Below are 22,395 nucleotides of genomic sequence, written 5' to 3'. Positions count from 1 at the left end.
CAGCAGAAGGCATTTAGTGTGCCATTATAATATAATAGATAATCTTGGTACCTTGTGCACATTTCTGGTACTGCTGTATACTTGCTGTTTTAGAGCTTCTCACATTTAAAACAGGTCGTACTTAACAATTCTTCATTATTATTATAAATGTACTTTGTTATGGAGATTAACACAGCTTCACAAAATCATCTTTTCTTACTTACTGTATTCAGGATATGTATGGTCTCACAGTTGAGGAGACTTTAAAGACTGCCACACAGTTAGAATTAGTGTATCTATGGGTTAGAAATCCACGGACTCACTTTCTTGTGTCATGGATCTAGCAGCAGTGAGAAAATATGTTGTAATTGAGTGTTAGATTAATACATAACTCTCAACTTTTTTTTTTTTTCAGTCTGTAAAATGAATGCTTAATTTTATCCCTTACTTTCGGTCTTCTGTATGAATATACATCTCTGTGCCAAACAACTGGAGTACTTACAAATAATTTGGCCAATCACACATGAGGAAGGATGTGGTATTAGACAGTGAAAATTTCCAGCCCATGTCAACACTTTTTGTACATATGATGTACTTTTTTTCTTGTTTTTTTACCTCACACTCTTTAGCCTTTTTTCTTCCTGAATAAGAATAATCAACTATTTGAAAGTACTTAAGTGTCTGATCTTTTTTGGTGATCTTTGTGCTAATTCTTTCATAATGAGAACATTTTCCAACACTTTTATGATGTAGAACATGACAGATTCTTTTGGAACTAACCCATCTATCTCTGTAATTCATCATAATTTGCTAAAAACTGACAAATGTGATTGGAATGTACTTTGCTAAATATAAAAATTAGGAGCTGATGCTGTACAGTGCTGTCGTTGATCGTAGAATTCAGTACTTTGCAGTGAAAGTTTGCTATCGTTATGCAGCATTAATTTTGAGTATTACTAAGTTTTTAGTATCCTGAACTACTGAATTGTCAGTAACTGGTGTGGTACAAGCATTTGTCAGTAATGCAACTTAATTTTTGCTACTACCACAATATTAAGGTGTCAGTAATTTCAGCATGTCTTCTTCTCTCAGTGAGTACAGTGCTTTCATAGCCTAATCCATCTTATTTTAATTAGAACCGTTGTATAGTATCTTTGTAAGGTAAACGTACACGCTAGAAAAGTATTTAATGACACTGCTCCATGCTAAACATGTGGAGTCCTTGTCACAGCACACATTGTGTTGTGCATACCAACATAGTTTGGCCATCCTGAGCTAAACTGACTTTCCAATCCTGAGACAAATGTCTCAACCACTATGCTACTAAGATACCTGTATCTTTGTGAAAGCTAGCTTTCTCAAAAAGCCCGACAGTGAAACTTGTGATTCCTTCACCTTGGATTTTGGCTTTTATGGTGATTATAAAATAGTGTAAAATGTACATGCTGTACTTACAAGATAAGTTTTCTAATTTTAATCTACTTCTTGGCAGACTTTTTTTCACTACTTTAACTTTGATGTCATTTTCTCATATCAATGATCCAAAACTTTTATATCTGGGCTCCTGCAGGCCACTATTTGATCCAAAACTTTTGTATCTGAGCTCCTGCAGTCCACTATTTGATCCAAAACTTTTGTATTTGAGCTCCTGCAGTCCACTATTTGATCCAAAACTTTTGTATCCGAGCTCCTGGAGTCCACTATTTGATCCAAAACTTTTGTATCTGAGCTCCTGCAGTCCACTATTTGATCCAAAAACTTTTGTATCTGAGCTCCTGCAGTCCACTATTTGATCCAAAACTTTTGTATCTGAGCTCCTGCAGTCCACTATTTGATCCAAAACTTTTGTATCTGAGCTCCTGCAGTCCACTATTTTTTCATGACCTGAACTAAGAAGTGAAATTCTGCTCACACCATAAATAGGGAACCATTTTATATTTCAAATAGTTACTGTAATTCTAGCATCTGCTGAAGCTTACTTGCATCATTTCCTTTAACATAAAGTACTAAAGATTAATTAAAAACTAAAGCAAGATGCAGTGCAATAAAAACAACTAAAAGTTATATTCTACATTACTGTTTTACCCTGCCTAATGATATTCCATTTTGTAAAGAAAAACATCAAACAAAAAGTATTTTTTATTTGCACACATATAAAAGTGATTGTACAAAATATGAACCAGCTGTTATATCAGTGTGTGACCTGAAGGTTTAATGAAAGCAGCAAATACATTATTATTTTATAAACAGTTTCCAAAACAGACTTGAAGCTCCTGTTTGTGTTAATGATCTTGTTAAAACAGAGAAAAATCCTTGTGTCAGTGTTAGAAGTCGATTAAGAATTAGCATCCCGAGTTCATTCTACTTAAAAATAGAAAATTTTGTTAACTTATATATTCAGTTATGACTAATATAGAAAACATGGAAAGTATTTGTAAAAATTTTAACGAATTTTTATTTAATTCTTTGATACTGTTTGGGAAAATGAAAAAAATAAATTAGTGGTATTTGTAAACACATCATACAATTGTGTTGATGGTGGTTTCTTGAATGTATCAATTGAAATACAAGCAGTCTAATAATAAAGATGAAGACAAAACATTTTATTTACAAGGTTCTAATAGTGTTACAACAAAGATATTTGTTAACTAATGTCATAGTATCATTAATAACTAGTTTACTTAGATATTGAGTAAAGTGGTGAATGGAAAGAAAAACACTACTAACACTATTTTTCAGATTTCACCGAAGGTGGAATAAGTGCAAACTGAAACGTTAGAACCTTGTAAATAGAATGTTTTGTCAACCACATTCATTATTATTATTAGACTTCTTTTTTGCCATCATGAATCCATTGCCAGTGAAATACAAGTAGATTTTGATTAAGAGATGGCAAGAGCAATGTTATATTGTTCGTCTGGTTGTAGCACCTCATAAGCATTTTAAAAGTTTTTAAATAATGTTACCCTAATGCTTTTGATATTTAGGGTTCATTTTAAAATGTTGAGCCATATTTTAGATAGAAAAATATTTTAAATCAGTTCATGTGCTTTGGATGTATATTGAATAAATATTTACTATCAGTTTGGCATGAACATTGTACCTGTCATTGTTCATAAGCTACTTTCTGGATTACCTTCGAGAAACACTGAACATTAACTGCTTGAGTACTTAAAATCTGTGGTTCCATGTACGACATAATCTAAGGTTTTAAATGTTGTCTTTCCAAAATGTGTAATTATATCTTTCTCTATCTACCTGTAGGCTTTGCTTGTATTTAAATTTGATGACAAGGAACCCACTTTGAGACTAATAATGTTTGGAGACGGCTTGAATGGGTGATGAAGAAAATAAGTTTAACATAACAGCTCCTTTTGATGATTTTTATATTCAGGTTACGAAGTTATGTTAAACTTATATTAAAGTTTTTCTTCATCACCCATTCAAGCCATCTTCAAGCATTGTAAAATACAAGTTTTAGGAAGTGAAAAAGCTTCATATATATCTAAACATTATAACAGTTTTAGTATGTAATATTCATTGAGCTGTGTAAAGAAAAAACTTATATTTTCTCACCAACATAAATAGTAAATATAGTGTGCATCAAGAATAGTGGGCATGTGATTTAATGTGTTATTTATTTCTAAAGTTTCACATGTTATTCAAAATGTTAAGGTTTAGAGCACTATTTCCCAATTTCTTTGCAAGTTTTTTTCAGCAAAACTAATTGTTATTCCAGGGATACTGCAGGTCAGGAAAGGTTCCACACAATCACCACTTCATACTATAGAGGGGCGATGGGTATCATGTTAGTGTATGATATCACAAATCCAAAAAGTTTTGACAACATAGCAAAATGGCTAAGAAACATTGATGAAGTAAGTTAATACTTTCTTGTACTTTTCTGTGTAATATTACACCTCATGGGAATCGTACCTGTATAATTATAACCAAATAGATAGGAAACAAGTTAACCATAAGACCGGTACAGTATTGAAATGATGTAGGGTATCTAATATAATTCACAAAGTAAAGGGAAACACTAGTATGTTAAAAATATGTCGGAGCTGAAAGTAAATAATGATATTTTCTTAACTGTCACTGCAGAAGTATTGTGGTGTCACATTTCTAGTCTTTCGTAAAAGTTAATTAATAATTACAGTTTTCGTGTGCTGTTTGATTTCTAGTATTATGTATAAGATAATAATCTACAAGTTTCACATGCTGTTACATCTAGTCTTTTTGTACAAAGTAATCATTAATTGTGTTTCACATGTTGGCCAATTTCTATTTTTTTTTCACAGAATAATTAGTTACGAGTTTCACATTTCTAGTCACATAAGGTAATTCATAATTTAAGAGTTTCACATGCTGTCAGGTGTCTAATATTTTGTACAGATTTACAACTGATCAAACAATCAGTTAATACTATAAAAAATCCAATCAAATGAAGTGCTGGCGTATATTTCATTATCCACGGTGTAACACTTAACATAAACAACCATTTCAAATTTCCAACACACAAACCACACCTACAAAATGTTCATTGTTCTTTTTTTACCAAATTTGTGCATCACAACTACCTACATTTACCATACATTTTTGTATATATATATATATATATATATTACTGTATCTGTATTTTGTTAACAAGTGGCATTTTGTGTCTAAATCAGTGTCTTTCCATTTTAAATACTCATGTTTAATCGAGGTAATGGTTTGGATATATGCACTGTATAAATATTTATATCAGTTGAAAATAATTTTATCTAAGTATCTCTAACTTAAATTTAGCATGCCAATGAAGATGTAGAAAAGATGATTCTCGGAAACAAGTGTGACGTGAGCGACAAGAGGATGATAAGTAAAGAACGAGGTGATGCAGTGAGTAATCTAGCCAGTAAAAAAACATTTAATGACAAGGCTTAACATTTAAGTATATCTTGTAATTATCACTGCAAGAGACCCAGCTAGTCATGACAGGATTATAGCAAAGACCACTTAATTTTTAGGACCATATAATTATATTCATAAATCAGTTAAGTCCACAAGTGTGTTATATCTCTGTAGCTCTATTTTTTTTTTCGTGAAACCAATTTAACAGAAAAAAGAAAAGTCTTTGAGAGAGAGGTCACACATCCAGATATATTTAACACAAGTGTGAAATTTTTCAGTTAATCTCAACTTGAGACTGCACCTGTATCAATAACATTAGTTCAAATCTAAATGAATTGTAAACACCCAAAGAGTGTTAATATTCTTGATATATTTATATTTTAAACTTTGTCCTACTCAGATGCAAGTTTAATTCTCATGAATTGGGTAAAAATAGCTTTCTAAGAATACAGTCAGCTACGAGCTCTAAAGCTGGATGAATAGTAGAATATGTTAATCAATCATCAAGCTTGATAATAGATTACCTTCAGTTCCTTGATTATTATCACAAGATGAATAATTGAAAGTAATTATAATCAATAAAAACTAATATTGAGAAACCATCATGGCAATATTTCTACTGCTTGGATAGTTGTAATAACCGCAAACACTATTTTATGATATTAATTGATTTAATTGTAATTGACACTTGTAGGTAATCGAGTGAATTGCCCAGTTTTAATGATTCTTTTTTTTTATATTTGGTAACCTCTATTTTTTCATAGTGAATGTCTAAACTCATCTGATAGTTAGTAACTATTATCCTGAAAGAAAGTGGATGATAACAAGTGGGTAACAAAGTTCTGGGTAAAAAAAGAAAAAAATCTCATAATTATGTGACTTCTGTTGATATACACCTAAATTATTTACTTTGTCAAGTTGTTGGTTTGGTTAATAGTGATCCAAATGAAGTTATTCTGAATTTTGTACTGTAGCTACATTGAATGCAAGTTGTACCTGTGTATTTCTGTTATTAAAAGATAAAGGACCACTTTTAGATAAATAGGTGACAAGTGAATAATAGAGACCAGTACATTTTCATCAACTTCAAGTATTGTAATAACTCTGTTAAGCAGTGTTGAAGAGACTGAACTACCATTAGTAGTGAATAAATATTTGTATCTAAATTTATTTAAAGAGAAGCTGATCTTTAACTCTTTCCTTATGAACAGGTCAGTTTAACCCACTTTGGAATGTGTGTTTTCTTATAGTAAAACCACAACGGGCTATCTGCTGTGTCCACCGAGGGGAATCAAACCCCTGATTTTAGCATTGTAAATCTGTAGACTTTCCACTGTCGCAGCAGGGGACCCCACTTTGGAAGTGTGAAATATTAAACAATATTTAACAAGTTTATCTTAATGAAATTTGGCAGCTTTTAATATACATTGCAACTCTGTTGTGTACACAAAAAAAATTTTTTAATCAAATATTTATATTAAAGATTTGTCTGTGAATTTGCAAAGCCATTACTGTGTCAGTCTGAGTGAAAAGTGATTTTCATGCTAAGGATAAAATAACTTCTTTTCATATTTCTTTGTATAATCTCTAACATTCTATATGAATATAATTGTTTTTTCTGACCAAAGCTTTATAATTTATTCCTCACTTGCCCCTACCATAACACTAAGTGTAATGAAACCATCAATGTACAGAGAAATAGAAAGTTAAAAATATATGAAATAAAATTAATAATATATATTTTCTTCTTCTTTGAATCCATAATTTTTTTTGCCAGATTTTCAATTTAATTATCTGCACAATTTCAAGTGTTAACAAAATATATCACAGTGGAAGCCTATATTACATTTTCTCCCTCAGATAAGGCAAAGTTTGACCAAGCGATTGAGCTAGTAAGCTCATAAAATTTTTAATAATTTTTTTACCTAAGAAGTTTTGAAATATATTTATTCTCTAGGTGTTGAGGGTTGTTTGCACTCAGATGCCATGTTTCAGTAACCCTATTTTTTCTCACTGTGCTGCTTGACCAAAATAACTGTCAGGAATTTACATTGTAATGTTACAAAGCTGTTGTAATTTAACCCTCTTGCTATGGGCTCAGTGGATTACACAGACTTTTTGACAATCAGTTTCCATAGTATAACTTTTAACACTTTGTGTATCTTCATGAATAATAACACATTCAAAGAAAACAATGTCCTGTAACTCGTGTTTTTTCTGACTTTCTAACTATGCAATAAGACCTTTTAAAAATTCAGCTAAGTTTTTTGATGCAATTCCTACTAGATGTTTTTAACTGGAATCGAAATAGTCAATTCTCTGTACAGAAAACAACACATTTTAATACATCATTTAATAAATTAAAACTTTGGCTTTCTATTGGTCATAAGTAACATGATATAAAATGTCAGAGAGAGCTATTGGCAATTTGTAAAAGAGAGGATGTGACTGATGAGTGTGGCAAGTGAGTCTGATTTTCTAGTTTATGGCTCTGTAAACAAATGATTGAAGGCTATACAAATTATGATTTGCATGAGTAATATCTATATTATAATGAGTAATTTACATTAAATTCCATACTTCTCAGAGGCCCAGAGAGTAAATGCCACAGTTCTCATACTAGGGTAAATTGATGATTTTTAAAAATATTTCTTTGTAAAATTAAGAACTTAAAGCTTATGTAATATTAAAATCTGATGTTTTAATGCCAAGTTTATTCGTTTATAATGATAATAAAGTAGTTTAATTAAATTTTGAATGTAACTTTCTAAAATGTCATGACATGCTCAGTTTGACTTTCTCATAGTGAGAGGGTTAACTGGCTTTCTAACTAAGCTATAAATAGGTTAAGCAAATTCTGTTAGCCACTCGTAGCTGAATGACAGCCATTACAGGCAAGGAATGAAGTCAACTGTCTACATATTTTGGCTATAATAAATTGCTGTTGAAGAAAAATTAATTTATATTAGTTACAAATATGTCTGTCGAATGAGTATATATGGTTTAGATAACTACTTTGAAAGCTATGGATGGGAGGAGCCTCTCTGGCAGGATTGACAAATTCAATTGATATCCCAGCAAGTTGAGATGGCTCAGATTTATATTCTGTTCTTTCATTATCTGTATTTGTATTTCAAATTAGTTGGACACTCTGAAATACATATAAGGGATGAAAGAAAATATATAAAGGAGAATTCAAAGTGCAAGATGATGTGAGAGAGAGAAATGAATATTGAGAATTTATTTAAATATTTCTTTTTGAAATTAAAAATTGAGAATTAGCTAATATAAAAGTTTGAATATAAATTTTGTTTTGAAGCCAAGTTTATTGACACGCATTGATAATAAAGTTGTTTATTTAAATTTTCAAGGTAACTGTAAAAGGTCATGAAATGCACACTTTCATCCTGCCATACGGAAAGAGTTAACAGTGTACTAATTATTTTTTTCTCCCTATAACACTATAATTAAATCAGTCAAAATTGTACTTTCTGCAGATTGCCAGAGAGCACGGGATTAGATTTTTAGAAACCAGTGCAAAAGCAAATGTTAACATTGAAAGAGCATTTCTCGAGCTCACGGATGCAATTTTGAGTAAGGTAAGTTGTATATCATTATTTTTTAAAGAGTGAGTGAGGTTTAAAGTCAGACTTACACAGGAATCAAACTTGTCTCACTGTGACGGTAGGCCAGTACTGAATCAAACACAGTTACATTTAAAATTAATTGTTTTCTTAGGTATAAAATATGTAGCACAAATCAGCCATGCAATTACAGTTATTTAACTAATTGTAATATATGTGTATAACAATTATATTACAATATACTATATCAAAAAATAAAGGTACTTTAATAGCATTTTGTTACAATTACTGTTCATTTTGACAAGAAAAATATCACAGAAAAATACAATATAATGTTATTTATGATTTCCACAGACTAGCATAAAATTCACTGAAATGTTTATTTGACAATGATCAAGACCTTGAAACTTTAACCCTACTTTATGATATTATATTAGTAAGAGAGCTTCTAGACCAGGTCCTAAAAACACCCGACAGAACAACAGTTTCTAGATCGGGTGTTAGAAAATACCCAACAGTTTTTAGATCAGGTGTTAAAAAACACCCCCAACAAAACAGCAGGTTCTAGAACAGGTCTTAAAAACATCCAACAGAGCAACAGTTTCTGGACCAGGTATTAGAAAACACCCAACAGAACAACAGTTTCTAGATCAGGACTAAGAAAACATCCAATAGATCAACAGGTTTCAGATCAGGGCCTATAAAACACAAAAACAGAACATTAGTCCCTAGATCAGGACATAAAAAACACTTCACATAAAAATTATTTGAAAAGTTTTCATACAATCAACAACCATTCCTTCTCGTGTTCATTTTTGCACACTGTACCAATAAGACATGAAAGCACACACTTATGAGTGAGAGAGAGCACTAATGGAAGATCTATAGAATGTTAACACAACAATGGGCAAAGTGGGAATGTATAACATGCATACTTAGGTACAGTATGTCAACACAACAATGGGCAAAGTGGGAATGTAAAACATGCATACCTAGGTACAGTATGTTAACACAACAATGGGTGAAGTGGGAATGTAAAACATGCATACTTAGGTACAGTATGTTGACACAACAATGGGTGAAGTGGGAATGTAAAACATGCATACTTAGGTACAGTATGGTAACACAACAATGGGTGAAGTGGGAATGTAAAACATGCATACCTAGGTACAATTATCATACTGTACCTAAGTATGCATGTTTTACATTCCCACTTCACCCATTGTTGTGTTATTATACTGTACCTAGGTATGCATGTTTTACATTCCCACTTCATCCATTGTTGTGTTACATACTGTACCTAAGTATGCATGTTTTACATTCCCACTTCACCCATTGTTGTGTTACATACTGTACCTAGTATGCATGTTTTACATTCCCACTTCACCCATTGTTGTGTTAACATACCCACTTCACCCATTGTTGTGATGCATGTTTTACATTCTTAGGTACAGTATGTTAACACAATAATGAAACATTTACATTTGTGTGATGATATTATCTACTTCTGAACATAAGGTACCATAAAATTATATTTGTATGTTTTAAAATTAAATTAACATATGTATGAGTAAAGTATAGTAATTATTACAGTTTGAAGGACCAATCAATGAAGATAAAAATATACAATGTTTTGACCAGGATTTTTTACAATACAGAGCAGGCAGATGAGTTAAATGTTATCGTGATGAGGCTACGTTAATGTTTATACAATAATTTTATATCAAGTGTGATTTAATGTGGTTCTGCTGATTACAGTAATATTGAAGAGAACCGAGCACGACATCCATACTTACTGGAAGTGTTATATATCATTGCATGGGTGTCGTCTTAGTGACACATTACTGTCTAGGACCACGTTTCTCGGGCCCCTAGTTCCTCCTGTTACACCCAGAGTGACAGTTGAGCATGACATCCATACTTACTGGAAGTGTTATATATCATTGCATGGGTGTTGTCTTAGTGACACATTACTGTCTAGGACCATGTTTCTCGGTCACCTAGTTCCTCCTGTTACACCCAGAGTGACAGCTGAGCACGACATCCATACTTACTGGAAGTGTTATATATCATTGCATGGGTGTCGTCCTAGTGACACATTACTGTCTAGGACCACGTTTCTTGGTTACCTAGTTCCTCCTGTTACACCCAGAGTGACACTTACTAATCTAGCTTTTATTATATAAATACTGGAATAAATGTTTATACAGTGGAAAGCAGCAATACTGCATGATTATTAGGAGTCTGTCACCTAGATATAAATTAGTGATCCATTTTTGTGAACTATTTTGTCATTTATTTGTATTCTATCAAAATAATAAACACTGATTCACTTCAACAGTTTTGTACTGGCTTACACTCATACAAGGATGAATTCAGACCTTCATCGTACAAAATGTAATACCAGAACTCACACACACACACTTTGAACTAGGTGCACAGGGAAAAAAATCTTTAATTTCTCAGTGTGAACATATTCTTTAACAGCAATGTATTTTCTGTTTTATTCATAAGTTATAATAATTTCATGACGTTAACACCAGATCAATTTTAAGTGTTTTCATATTAAATTATCAAAAATTTGCTGACTAAAAACTTATAAATTATTACCTTATTTTTCTTTGTTTCATGTTGTGTATTATAATTCCTCACAATTATATAAAAATATGGTTAGACTTTTTAACTTAAAGAAATACATCTGCATCATATCCATAATAATTTTTACAAACCTCCTTCTTTAATATGTTTCTTTTTGTGTAAAGGTAATATATTATCAATTTTTTTTCTATAGCAACTGGCTGGAAAGGATCAGACAGAGGTTTTGGATAAAGTACGGATCGCGTCTTCGGACAATAAAAGTGGAGGAAAATGTTGCTAGGTAACAGTAATAATTATGAAAGAGAGTACTTAAGCAAAGTTGTAAGTCAGTTGTACAGCACAATATAAAGCTTTAATTAAAAGTAGATTAATGTCAATATCTAAGCAAATGCTATATGAGAATTTGTTGCAATTGTACATTCATGGATCTGTTGTTATATTTGCTGTGTAAAGTATAAAAAGAGCTGAAAATAAAATTTTTTAAAAAGTACTAAAGTAATGTGGGGAAAAAAGTTGAAATTGTAAATTATTTCTAGATAAAAAAAAAGTGTAGCTACAGAACTATTGGTGCCATTTCTTTTATTTGATATGGTGTTTTAGGCTTTTTGTTTAAATACTACACGCTCTTTTACACAAAACCAACAAGACAAATAGTTAGTGGTTTTCCTTTGTATTATTTGTTTAGATTCATCATACCCTGGTGGGAAATTTGGTGAACTACTTAATGATTACTTTCGTTTTACACAAAACCAACAAGACAAATAGTTAGTGGTTTTCCTTTGTATTATTTGTTTAGATTCATCATACCCTGGTGGGAAATTTGGTGAACTACTTAATGATTACTTTCGATTATCGCATCCGGTGACTGGAACCACATATAACCCGGTTGTACCAAAGATTTAATATTTACTAATCGAGGAAAGCTACATATCGTAGATTTTCTATTCACAATAAAATAAATTTACAAAAGAACGTTCGTACAATATTTTTAATCTATTGGAAACAGCTTAATGTACAAACTGAAGAGAGCATTATGTATTTCCTGGGATACAGTTACTTAAAGTAGTGTACTCGCACAATTTGGCTGGTTTTTATCTGCATTCTACACACTGATGAAATATTTGATAACAATCATCAAACACATCAGTGCACTGGTTGTTAGCCAGCAACCAGATTCTTCTATTAAAATGATGAACTTAGCAGACCTCTTTAAATAAATCATTGCAAAACTAGTTATACAGTCTAAATAAGAGAAACTTTTTTAATTCTTTCAAGAGAAAAAATTTGGTATTTCCATGATGTATGACCTATTTTGATCAGCTTTTAATGATATTTCAATGTTGAAGCAGTTAATCCTATGCATACGGGCTTGACTATCCTTGTAACCATAAAATTATACATACCGTAACTCAGAATATACTAAGTGTATCTTCATGAAATATAGCAAGCTTTTGATAAACATTGCAAGAATTTTGTGCAAAAAAATCAGCTTTTTACTAAAAATTTGTCTATGAATTTACAAAACCTGTACTGGGTCGATATAAGTGAAAAGCAATTTTCATACTAAGAATAAAAGTACTTCTTTCCAGCTTATAGTTTTCACGTGCAGAACCTCTAAAATATCTAATTGAATGTTGTTGATTTTTTATCTCTTTATGTCCCCAGTTGTAGCAAAATCAGCGTGTATGAAAAGTTAAAAGACATGAATTTAAACAAAAAGTATCGTCTTTTTTCTAGAGTGACTACAGATTGTAACATACAACTCTAATTATTTATCCTAACAGCCTCAGCTGTCTAACCTTTTCAAATCTCTTTTTTTAAATTTTATTACTTTACAATGCCAATCGAACCCTATCATGAGCTTATTTACACTTAACACTTAGTCCATCCTGTGTTTCCTGACTGACACATTGTGCTGTACATTGGTAATTTTTTCTATTCAGTGCCACCTTTTCCTTTTCTTCCCATATCATAGTTCTTTTGCTGATGTCTTTCTCAATAAATTTTTTCCACGCGAGTTTTGGTCATCCTCTCTTTCTACTTCCACCTTCAATCTTCCAATTCATCACTTGCTTCACAATTCTTGTGTCATCCACTCTTATGATGTGACCCATCCATCTCAATAATCTTTGTCTGACTAAATCCATCGGGTCACATTCTTCTGTACACTTCAATGTTTGATACTTTATCCTTCCGTGATAATTTCAATATTTGACGCAGGCTGTTCATATGGAATGCATTTAACTTTTTTTGTCTTTTCTGTACATCTGCCACGTTTCACAACCATACAGCAGGACAGGCACAACAAGACAATTATAGAGTCTAACTCTCATTCTGATGTCCGTACTTCTATTGATGAGCAGTTTTCTGAGTCTACCAAATGTGGCATTAGCTTTTCTAACTCTGGTGATCATTTCTACATGGCTCTCTTCATCACATATTATATTAGGCTTTCCATTCTCAGTTGGCATTGTATTAAATTTTTTCCCATTGTATCTTAGACCCACTTCTTTGGCTGGTCTCATGAAATTTCTTATTTACTTTTTTTCATCCGTGTTTTGTTATCTAACCTAAAAAGTTTCTAATTTTTACATTTTAGCTACTTTGTTAAAAAATGTATAATATAAAATTTGCATAAAAAGCAATAAATTTTGGACTTAAATTAGAGTTTAAGCCTACTTCAGTAATTTGTACTTTAGAATGTAATTCCTGAGCACTAGGTTTTTTCTCATTCTATGTTGGTTCTTCACAAAATAATTCCTGTCAAATATGCATTTGAGAACTCAAAATATATCATGCACTAGAACAGAATGTCGCAAGACTACGACAATTTAACTGATTTTGTAACTAAGCTATAATTAGGCTTAAACAATTTTGTTAGCTGCTGAATTGATAATGAAATTGTTTAATTAAATTTTGATCTAGCTGTAAAAAGGTTACGGCATGCACACTTTGACCTTCCCAAATGCATAGCGTTAACTGATTCACTTCAACAGGCAACAGGAACCCAAACCTACTCCACTATTTACAAGTGGCATGCAAATCTAGTTAAAGATGATTAAATGACAAGAAAGCTCTACAGTTTGACCTTCTATCTTTTTTAAAATCTCCTCTGGAGTATGAGACTTCTACAAATGTTTGATGTAAGCATAATAGTCATTTCCTCTGTTCGTTGTAGTTGGGATACCTGAATGAAGTTTCTAGAAACAGTAAAATAGATTATGTATACTACGTATGAGAGCTGGAAACAAAATTAGTACAGTTTATTTCTAAAATATGAAACAGGTAATTCTTAACCCTACCAGACCCAGCAAGTTATGTAGTTCTCATCATACTTCATTCCAAAAATAAAACTAGTAGATGAAATTGTTTGAAACTTAACAGGAATTTTCTGAAATTTATGCAGCTTCAGAAAGAAAAAAAAATCTCAAATTTTGATATATTTAGTTTTTGTGCATTATCATTTTTGAAATCTTGGGAAAATTGTATTAGGAAATGGTTCTTACAAGTAATAAGTAAAATACTTACATTTGAGCGAGTTTTAGTACATTATTCTAAAGATCCATAATAACATTTTATTATTCCATAAGGTATAAATTTTGTCTATTTTTAAGTTTTTTTGTCACTAACGTTCCTTTTGTGCACAATTATTATATAAGAACAAAAAATAATATTTCTAAACAAACCAAAACAATAAGCTAGTATGCATTTTTTATTCTTATTTAGGATTTCACTCGCATACACTTAACTGATTTTTAAACTTGTTCCATAAGTTCACTTGTATTTATTTAAAATTTGTCTTTGACTGTACCCTAAGGTCTATTAAGCTAATAAAACAACCATGTCAACAGTATGAATAAGTGTTCATTTGCCAGTAACATACACAGAACATCTTTCGCTTAGCCTAATTAACTTCTAAGGTCTTGCATTTGGCATCATTGAAGCTAAATTTTTCTAAGCATAACACTCATAAATAAATTTTTGTTCCAGAAAAATACTTATTTTGAGTTGACACCACAATATAATAATTAAAATAAATATTTAAATGATATATCATGTTCTTAGAGGTTATAAATAAATAATTAATTAAAATCAAAGATGTTTATGTCAAATATTGTTACAAACTGTCTTCCTTCTTTATATCTCTCAACTACTTCACAAGTACTAGTGTCAATCACACATTCTGTATACCATTTCAAAGCACATAAAATTGGCTGTCATCACGTGCTTAGTTTATCATCCTATCATTTGTCGAACATGAGATAGATTGTTACATCAGATCATGCCGATTGAGGCATACATTGTTAAAATGTTTAAAACTGTATGTGCTCAGGAGCATTGATTTATAGACTAAGCTGTCCTAAATAGTTGGAATATTGATCATAGATGGCATACATAGCTGTAATTATGGTGAAGTTTTAAAAATTTCCAAAGACTATTGTTTTACTTTATAGAGGGCACTTATTTGCAGCCTAAAACATATTTTGGATTTTTTTTCTAAACTCTCTTTAAACATAATTAAATAAAACAATTTAGTAGAGACATTTAAATTTATACCAATATGTAAAAACAAAAGTTGAAAAAGGCTTTGAATAATTTCTTTAATTTAATTAATTCACTGATGCAATTTCCCTATTGAGCAGCAGAAAACTCCACAAGGTCTGATAGGGTTAATCTCCATAACATTCAGTGATAGTAGATTCATGATTTCTTGGTAGGTTTAGTTTTGTTTTTGAGTTATTAAATCTTGTGTATGGAAATTCTGAAGAAGGATTATTGAGTCTAGTACTGTTGATAATAGAAGTGGTCAAGGTAGAAAGCCCAAACTATTAAAAAGTGATGTTAAGTAATTCAGGGTGCTCTTTACATGATACACAACAACCCAATAGAGATAGCTATATGTCCAGGTATGAATGTCACCTCCAGAACAATAAGATACATATTAGCACATTTTTGGTCTCAGTGGATGTGTAGCTGCTCAAAAACCACTGCTTAGGAGACAACCAATAAACTGAAATTGGATGATCAGAGCTAAAGTTGGGTACTCTTTACAGATAAATCTTATTAAAATTGTATCGTAATAATCAAAGATAGTTTGTTCAATGGGAGAGAAGAGAATGTCCAATATCTAGAGTGAGACAATTCTGAGGGTCCAGTACAAGTGTGGGCTACATCTCGGGCAGTGTTGTTGGAAAACTATGCAAAATTGATGGCACCCTGAATTCGAATAGGTACATGCACAATCTTATCCGTCATATCATTCCTTTAGAAATAAGACCTCTTGGACAAGAATTCATTTTCCAGCAAAACAGTGATCCCATGCATGCAGCAAATATGGTGAAATGATACCTGGAAAAAAAGAAAGAAGGGGAGGCTAATGGAACACTTGTAACCATGGCTTAACCTGCACAAAGTTCCAATATTAATATGATTAACACTGTTTGGGCACACATAGAAACTGATAAGGTCAATTGGCAAACAAACAATGTATCTGAATTGTGGGGAGTGATACTGGGAATTTAAAAGAACATTTCACAGTTGTACATCAATAAATTTATGGAAGCATAAAAACAAGGCGTATTGCTCTGTTTAAAGCAAATACTTGTGTATTGTACAAATTATTTGCTTTTCTTTAATATTTTCAGAAATAATGTGTTGTCCTAATAATAAATATACTTTTTAGTTACAATTTTTCCTTGTTTATGACTTATTTATATGTCTCACTTGTACATTTCAACATTGTTTTATGTCTGTATATAGTTTCAAGGCAATAGATTTAACTCCTTAAACCCGAGTGGACACTTCCAGCAGCTGCCCAAAAATCCCAATTTATCCATTGGATGGTGACAGCTTCCGATAACATTTACGTCTCTTTGGCTGAAAACTAATCGAAACCATATCCACAAATTTAAATTTTATAAAGACATGGTGATAATTATTAGGACAGAATTCACAAAAAATTATGGGTTTAAAGAGTTTATTCTATTTTGGGATATATTACATTAAGAATATTTAATTTTTTTAAAAAGTGCTATTCAGTTTCAAGTAATAGGTGAAACATTTATTGCAAAATAATTATTCTGGTATAACTGTTCATTACAAAACTTGAATGACTTGGTTCACCAGGTTGTACAACTCTCCATCTGCACCACAGCAACCGTAGCAAAGATACGAAGAAGAATTGGTAAGACCAACAACCCCTAGAATCTCACTAGCAACCACTACTGGGGCTAAAGGCACGTAGCCAGTGAAGAAACATTGCCAACTGCTGTAGTTGTACTTATAAAACTACAATGAAACTTTCTTGTGTGAAGATAACAGATGTCTCCGTCTTAAAGCTTGATGTATTTGCTGCTTTAAAAGAAGTTTTCTTAATGACCTATCTTAAGTGCAGACATAATTGATATTCACATCTGTAATGCTGGTGCAAGTATCTAAAGTCTATTGATTTATTTCATCATGTTATACTTTCTACTGTTTCATCATTTCCAGCTCGACAGATATGGTGATGTGTGGTGGATTAAAAAACTGAAATGCAGATGGATCATATTGTACAAATTTTTTATGGTAAATAGAAGAACGACTATGTGCCCCCACAAATTCATGTGGTGGTTGAAAAATGAAATACTAGGTTTTGTTGATAATGTCTTTTGCTAACCTTGTTGTTTTTGACACTAGGCAATTGTCTGTTACGAAATATAACAATTTATATTCACGGTTGTAGAAAGAAAGCCATTTGATGTGACGTTACATGTAAACTGTGTGACTATTTCATATTTTTGCTTAAAGTATTGCAATATATGTATGTGTGTTTGTCCCAATTACAATAACACAAACCTCCTTATACGCTGGTGAATGCTAAGGTTTCACACTTTTTCTTTTTTCTAACACGTATTTGCACATTTGACTGGGATCTATACTGCATTTAGAATCACCTTTATATGCTACAGAGAGTTTCTGTCTCCATAATAAACTATATTAAAGCAGAATTTTGGAAAAGTATGCATGTGTTTGAATTGTTTGGGTAAAAACTGATGAGTTATACAACAGAAAAAAATGGTTGTTGTTTCCATCTGTCTGTAAATTGTTTTAATTATATTTGAAAATAAAGTATAGATAACACAAAGACTTTTTAAGTCAGATTAAAGGGAAATAACAATTCTTACAACAAGATAAAACATTCTGCAGTACTGATGTTATGTGGAAAACTGCAAAGTTTGAACAAGGGAATTTTACAAAACAAAAACCGATAGTTATCTAAAAAAGGAGAGGATATAATTACTAGGAATTTAAGTTATAAATAAACTCAACTTAGTTATGAGATTTTATAAGAAAACTGTAAATATTGCTTAGTGAGTTTCTGTTTTGCATATTACCAAATAGTATTTTTACAGGAAAAATAAATTATCAGAAGTAACAACAAAAATATAGTCATATTATAAATTGTAAAAGTCTCACAAATATGATAGTTTACTTCTGAATTTGTCAATTAATTATTTTTTACAATATCCATTATGATCACCAGTCTATTTCTTCCAATTTTTGAATGTAATTAACAAAAGTCTAGTCACATTACAAATTGCATAAGTCCCACAGAAATGGTAGTTTATTGCTGATTAGAGGGTATCACTTAACCCAAGAATGCCAGCCAGCATGATTAGTATACAGATTTAACTTGTATGGGATCATAATGACCCTATACTGCCATTCTAGGGTTAAGGGTTCTTGTGTGTACTGTGCTATACAATAAACTTGTGGACCAACCACCTTATTTCTATAATGCAGCACTTTAGCAATGACTAAAGTATTTTAAAATTGTTTTTATAATGCTAAGAAAACTGTTCAATTCCTCTAAAGTTTCTGTACCTTAAGAATTGGGGGCCTTTATGCAATAGTAAAATTGGAGGTTGTGAGTTGTACTCTGTAAATACTTCGTGAATGCCAGTTTGGTTATGAAGAAGGCTCATTCCATCAGTTAACTCTCCAGATATTAGCTACCACTTACTATATTTGTTGATAAAAGTGATTAGAATTATCATTTATGATCGTAACCTCTCTGAAATCTCAAATAAATCTACTGATGATGCAAATGTTTTAATGAGAGAGAGATGCTGCAATTGGTGCATTAAGCCGATTGTTTTGTCATATGTTAAGTACAGTCTTCATTGATGTCAGGCCTCCCAGTGAACCTATAAAACTTGTATTTTTCACCAAACCCCAAACTATACATACATGTGTACTATTTTTCAGAAAAATATAAGGGAGTTAGGAGAAGAAAAAAAAATAAAATTCATCACTGTAATGGTAAAGAAAACCAAAAACAAGAGCCTAATAAATTGGTAAGTATTCTTTGAAAAACTTAAATGAAATTTTGGTCCTAGTAATATTGTGCTTTTATGAATAGTTCATGTTGAAAAACTGGATGATTTGCAAAAAAATAGGCAGAAAAACCTATATTGCTCTGGCCTATAAAAAAAATAAATTTTAAAGACTGACAGCTTAGATATCTGTATCTCCCAAAAAAAGGTTTTTTTTTACTTATCTAATTTTATTGTATAACAGTATGATGGCTGAAAAGATTGCATAATTTTCAGTAGTTTCAACTTCTGTTCCGTGTACTTCTCTCTAATATTTAACCTGTCCTCTTTTGAAAGTTAATTTTAATACAAGACAAATCTGATTTTGAGATTTATGGTTTTTCCTAGTTAATTTAAACACTGTGTAGTAGAGATACGAGAATCTCAAATAGATAGCTTTGCAAATCATCCCTGAAGTGATTTTTATAATCACCATGGCAATTATATTTATGTTGGTCACGTGGTTCAACTTGCATTTGTGCATTTTTATAGTAGGACAGTGTAATTTAGAAAGTGATAAATATTTCAGAATTCAGAGTTGAAATTATTGAAGTCACTAACTTTCACCTATGTACAGGACTTAATTGGTATTTTGGTAAAACATATGGTTATCATTTTTTCTTCATATGTTTTTGACAACCTTTTTGTGCAAACTTAAATCTTGTACTACAAACAATTATGTCACATTACTGAATTAAATCTATATGCTTTCTCCAGTTTCTTACATTGCCTTTATTTTCATAGGGATTGTTAAAAAATTCACTATGAAAAGTGTACAAGCAACCAGGAAGAATTGTAAACTGTTTTTTTGAAAAATACAATTGAAATATCAGAAAACCTGTTGAGTTCTGGTCTTTATTTCTTAGGTTTTCGAAATTGGACTTTAAAACTATATGGCTAACTGTAAAGAAAAGGTGCAAGACAAAATTTATATGACTGGCATAACAAACACTAAACTTACCACTGGTTATGTTTATTAACTAATATAAACTTATTCTAGCTTCCCAACTTTTATAGCAGTTGGATATGTCTAGTATGCATGCTTAACCCAACATTGCTTTCTTACCACTGTAGCTGTTGGGTATGTTTGCTATGCATGCTTAACCTGACATAAATATTTTTTTCTTTTGCACAGTTACAACGTATAAGTACTATCACTCAAGAATAATCTGATCATGTGTACATACTGAGGCTAGCCTTTACCACATAAAGTAACTAAATCCATACTAAATGGCTTCTTACGAAGTTAATACACAGGTTTTTGTGTGACATTTTTAAACTTGGAAAAAATAAAATAAATATATTTTACTTTCATAATATCTTCATCTTATCACACTAATGAAAAATCCTTTGACACTAGGTGATAGTTGTGGAGAAAAACTACCACTGATACCTCCGACTTATATAAACGAAGGAAGAAAAAGTCACCTAAGATAACTAAAGTGCACACAAAAACTAAACATAATAATACTATGGAGATCAGAGGATACGAACCCTAGAAAATGTAGCACTTATAGACTTCAAGTGCAGAAATACTACAATAAACATGTGAAATAAAAATGATGCATAGTGTATGGCAGCCATAAATTACTATCCCCATCAGGTGTATAACTAATGGGAATAATACCTCTCATGCTCCATCTATTTATGTAGTACCCTTGCTGCACAAAGTATGACCATTGACAAGGCTGCTAATGAAAAACTACCCAAATTAAAAAAAACAAAACAGTTGTAACTGAGGGATAAATAAGAAAAATATAAGCTTATCAACTCCTATGAAAAAGTATTAGGGAATAAGTATTTTAAAAGAACACTACTGGAACTGTAAAGAATTTGTTATATAAAAAATACAGTTCATTAAGAATGAGTTACACGTAAAAAATGACTAGAATTTGATAAGAAATGAGCCGAACTGTTTTGAAGCAAGATACCAGAATTTAACAAAAAATGAGATGTAGTTGTTGAATTAAAAAAAAAAGAATTATGAAAAAATAAGGCACAGTTATAACTTTATATAATTGTTTGTTTTTTACTTTAATAAGCATCTTGGCAATGGAATGACTGAATTAACCTTATAAAGATAATACTGAATGAATTCTTATACTTTTGTACAAAAACAAATATTGAATTAAAGGTGAGCTTATGTGAGTTTTACCATGCTTCAAATCCCAATCATCCACAGCATTTGATAGTTTGACTAGGAAACATGTTAATTTCTCTAAACGAAACTAAATACTATGCTATTTAAAATTGTAAAGCTGTTCTAATTTACATACATTACTATTCAATGGACACTGAATGATTGATTCAGCTATTTGCTTACTGTCACCGTATCAGGCTAATCTCTAAGTCTGAATTAATTTATTAAAAAAGTAAAACACAGATGCTCATTTCTTTCTGTATCAAGTAAGTGAAAATAAACTAATGCATCAAATAATATAACATTCTTTGGTTTAATATTTTCGTATTAAAGATGAAATGTTCCAAATTTACCAACTTTTTTAACTAACTTAACCAAACGTTCGTCATTATTTTAACTTGAAACCAGAGTACATCTGCTTCGACACTGACATAAATGATAATCAAAACAATTATGAACTAATTTTGTATTCACATTAGTCTACACCTATTTTTACAGTACGAACAAATAAAATTAACATATTAATGTTCACTTACGTAAAAAAAACAAAAAAAAAACGACTGATTATAAGGTCTGAGTACATTTAGATTTTCTCCAAACAAACTGCATCAGTACTTACCGTTCTCAATGCTATTCTCACGATCAACATTACTAACAGTTGTACTGGTAACTGGACTTTTCGGATGATGTTTCCCTCTAGCGACTCATTTAACTAAAATACTGTATTTTGTGATATATTTAATTTCAGAATTTGACATTATGATGACAGGGTTGATAGTTTTCTCACTGGTGACACTGAAACCAAGGAACTCACCCAATAACAAGTTTCATTTTGTACTAG

The 22,395-nt window shown here is 31.2% G+C and overlaps 1 protein-coding gene and 1 long non-coding RNA gene across 3 annotated transcripts; one reads left to right on the top strand and one right to left on the bottom strand.

Moving 5' to 3' along the window:
* The first annotated feature begins 3,721 nt into the window (after positions 1-3,721).
* Positions 3,722-20,251, top strand: LOC106477622 (ras-related protein Rab-10-like). 2 transcript variants are annotated; one of them, XM_013938167.2, is made up of 5 exons: positions 3,722-3,857; positions 4,774-4,863; positions 8,373-8,474; positions 11,251-11,337; positions 17,184-20,251. In XM_013938167.2, exons 1-4 carry the CDS (start codon positions 3,777-3,779, stop codon positions 11,335-11,337), a joined length of 360 nt encoding a protein of 119 aa, XP_013793621.1. In that variant the 5' UTR covers positions 3,722-3,776; the 3' UTR covers positions 17,184-20,251. The 2 variants fall into 2 exon arrangements, with proteins under 2 accessions (XP_013793621.1, XP_013793620.1); XM_013938166.2 differs by lacking the exon at positions 17,184-20,251 and having other exon boundaries at positions 11,251-11,547.
* Positions 8,707-22,236, bottom strand: LOC111084431. Its single transcript, XR_002609553.1, has 3 exons — positions 22,174-22,236; positions 14,146-16,406; positions 8,707-9,157 (listed from the first exon to the last, which is right to left on the bottom strand). It is a non-coding gene; the product is annotated as an uncharacterized LOC111084431 (long non-coding RNA).
* Between the last annotated feature and the right edge of the window lie 159 nt (positions 22,237-22,395).

The sequence above is a fragment of the Limulus polyphemus genome, unplaced genomic scaffold (genome assembly GCF_000517525.1).
Source record: "Limulus polyphemus unplaced genomic scaffold, Limulus_polyphemus-2.1.2 Scaffold76741, whole genome shotgun sequence".
NCBI classification, from domain to species: domain Eukaryota; kingdom Metazoa; phylum Arthropoda; class Merostomata; order Xiphosura; family Limulidae; genus Limulus; species Limulus polyphemus.
The sequence above is the reverse complement of the archived record's forward strand: the minus strand, read 5'-3'. Positions and strand labels throughout refer to the sequence as shown.

Excerpts from the sequence above, each read along its gene's own strand:
- LOC106477622 (XM_013938167.2), top strand. The coding sequence starts at position 3,777 with ATGGGTATCATGTTAGTGTATGATATCACAAATCCAAAAAGTTTTGAC. Across the intron at positions 3,858-4,773 it reads GGCTAAGAAACATTGATGAA|CATGCCAATGAAGATGTAGA; the intron begins GTAAGTTAATAC and ends ACTTAAATTTAG. Across the intron at positions 8,475-11,250 it reads CGGATGCAATTTTGAGTAAG|CAACTGGCTGGAAAGGATCA; the intron begins GTAAGTTGTATA and ends TTTTTTCTATAG.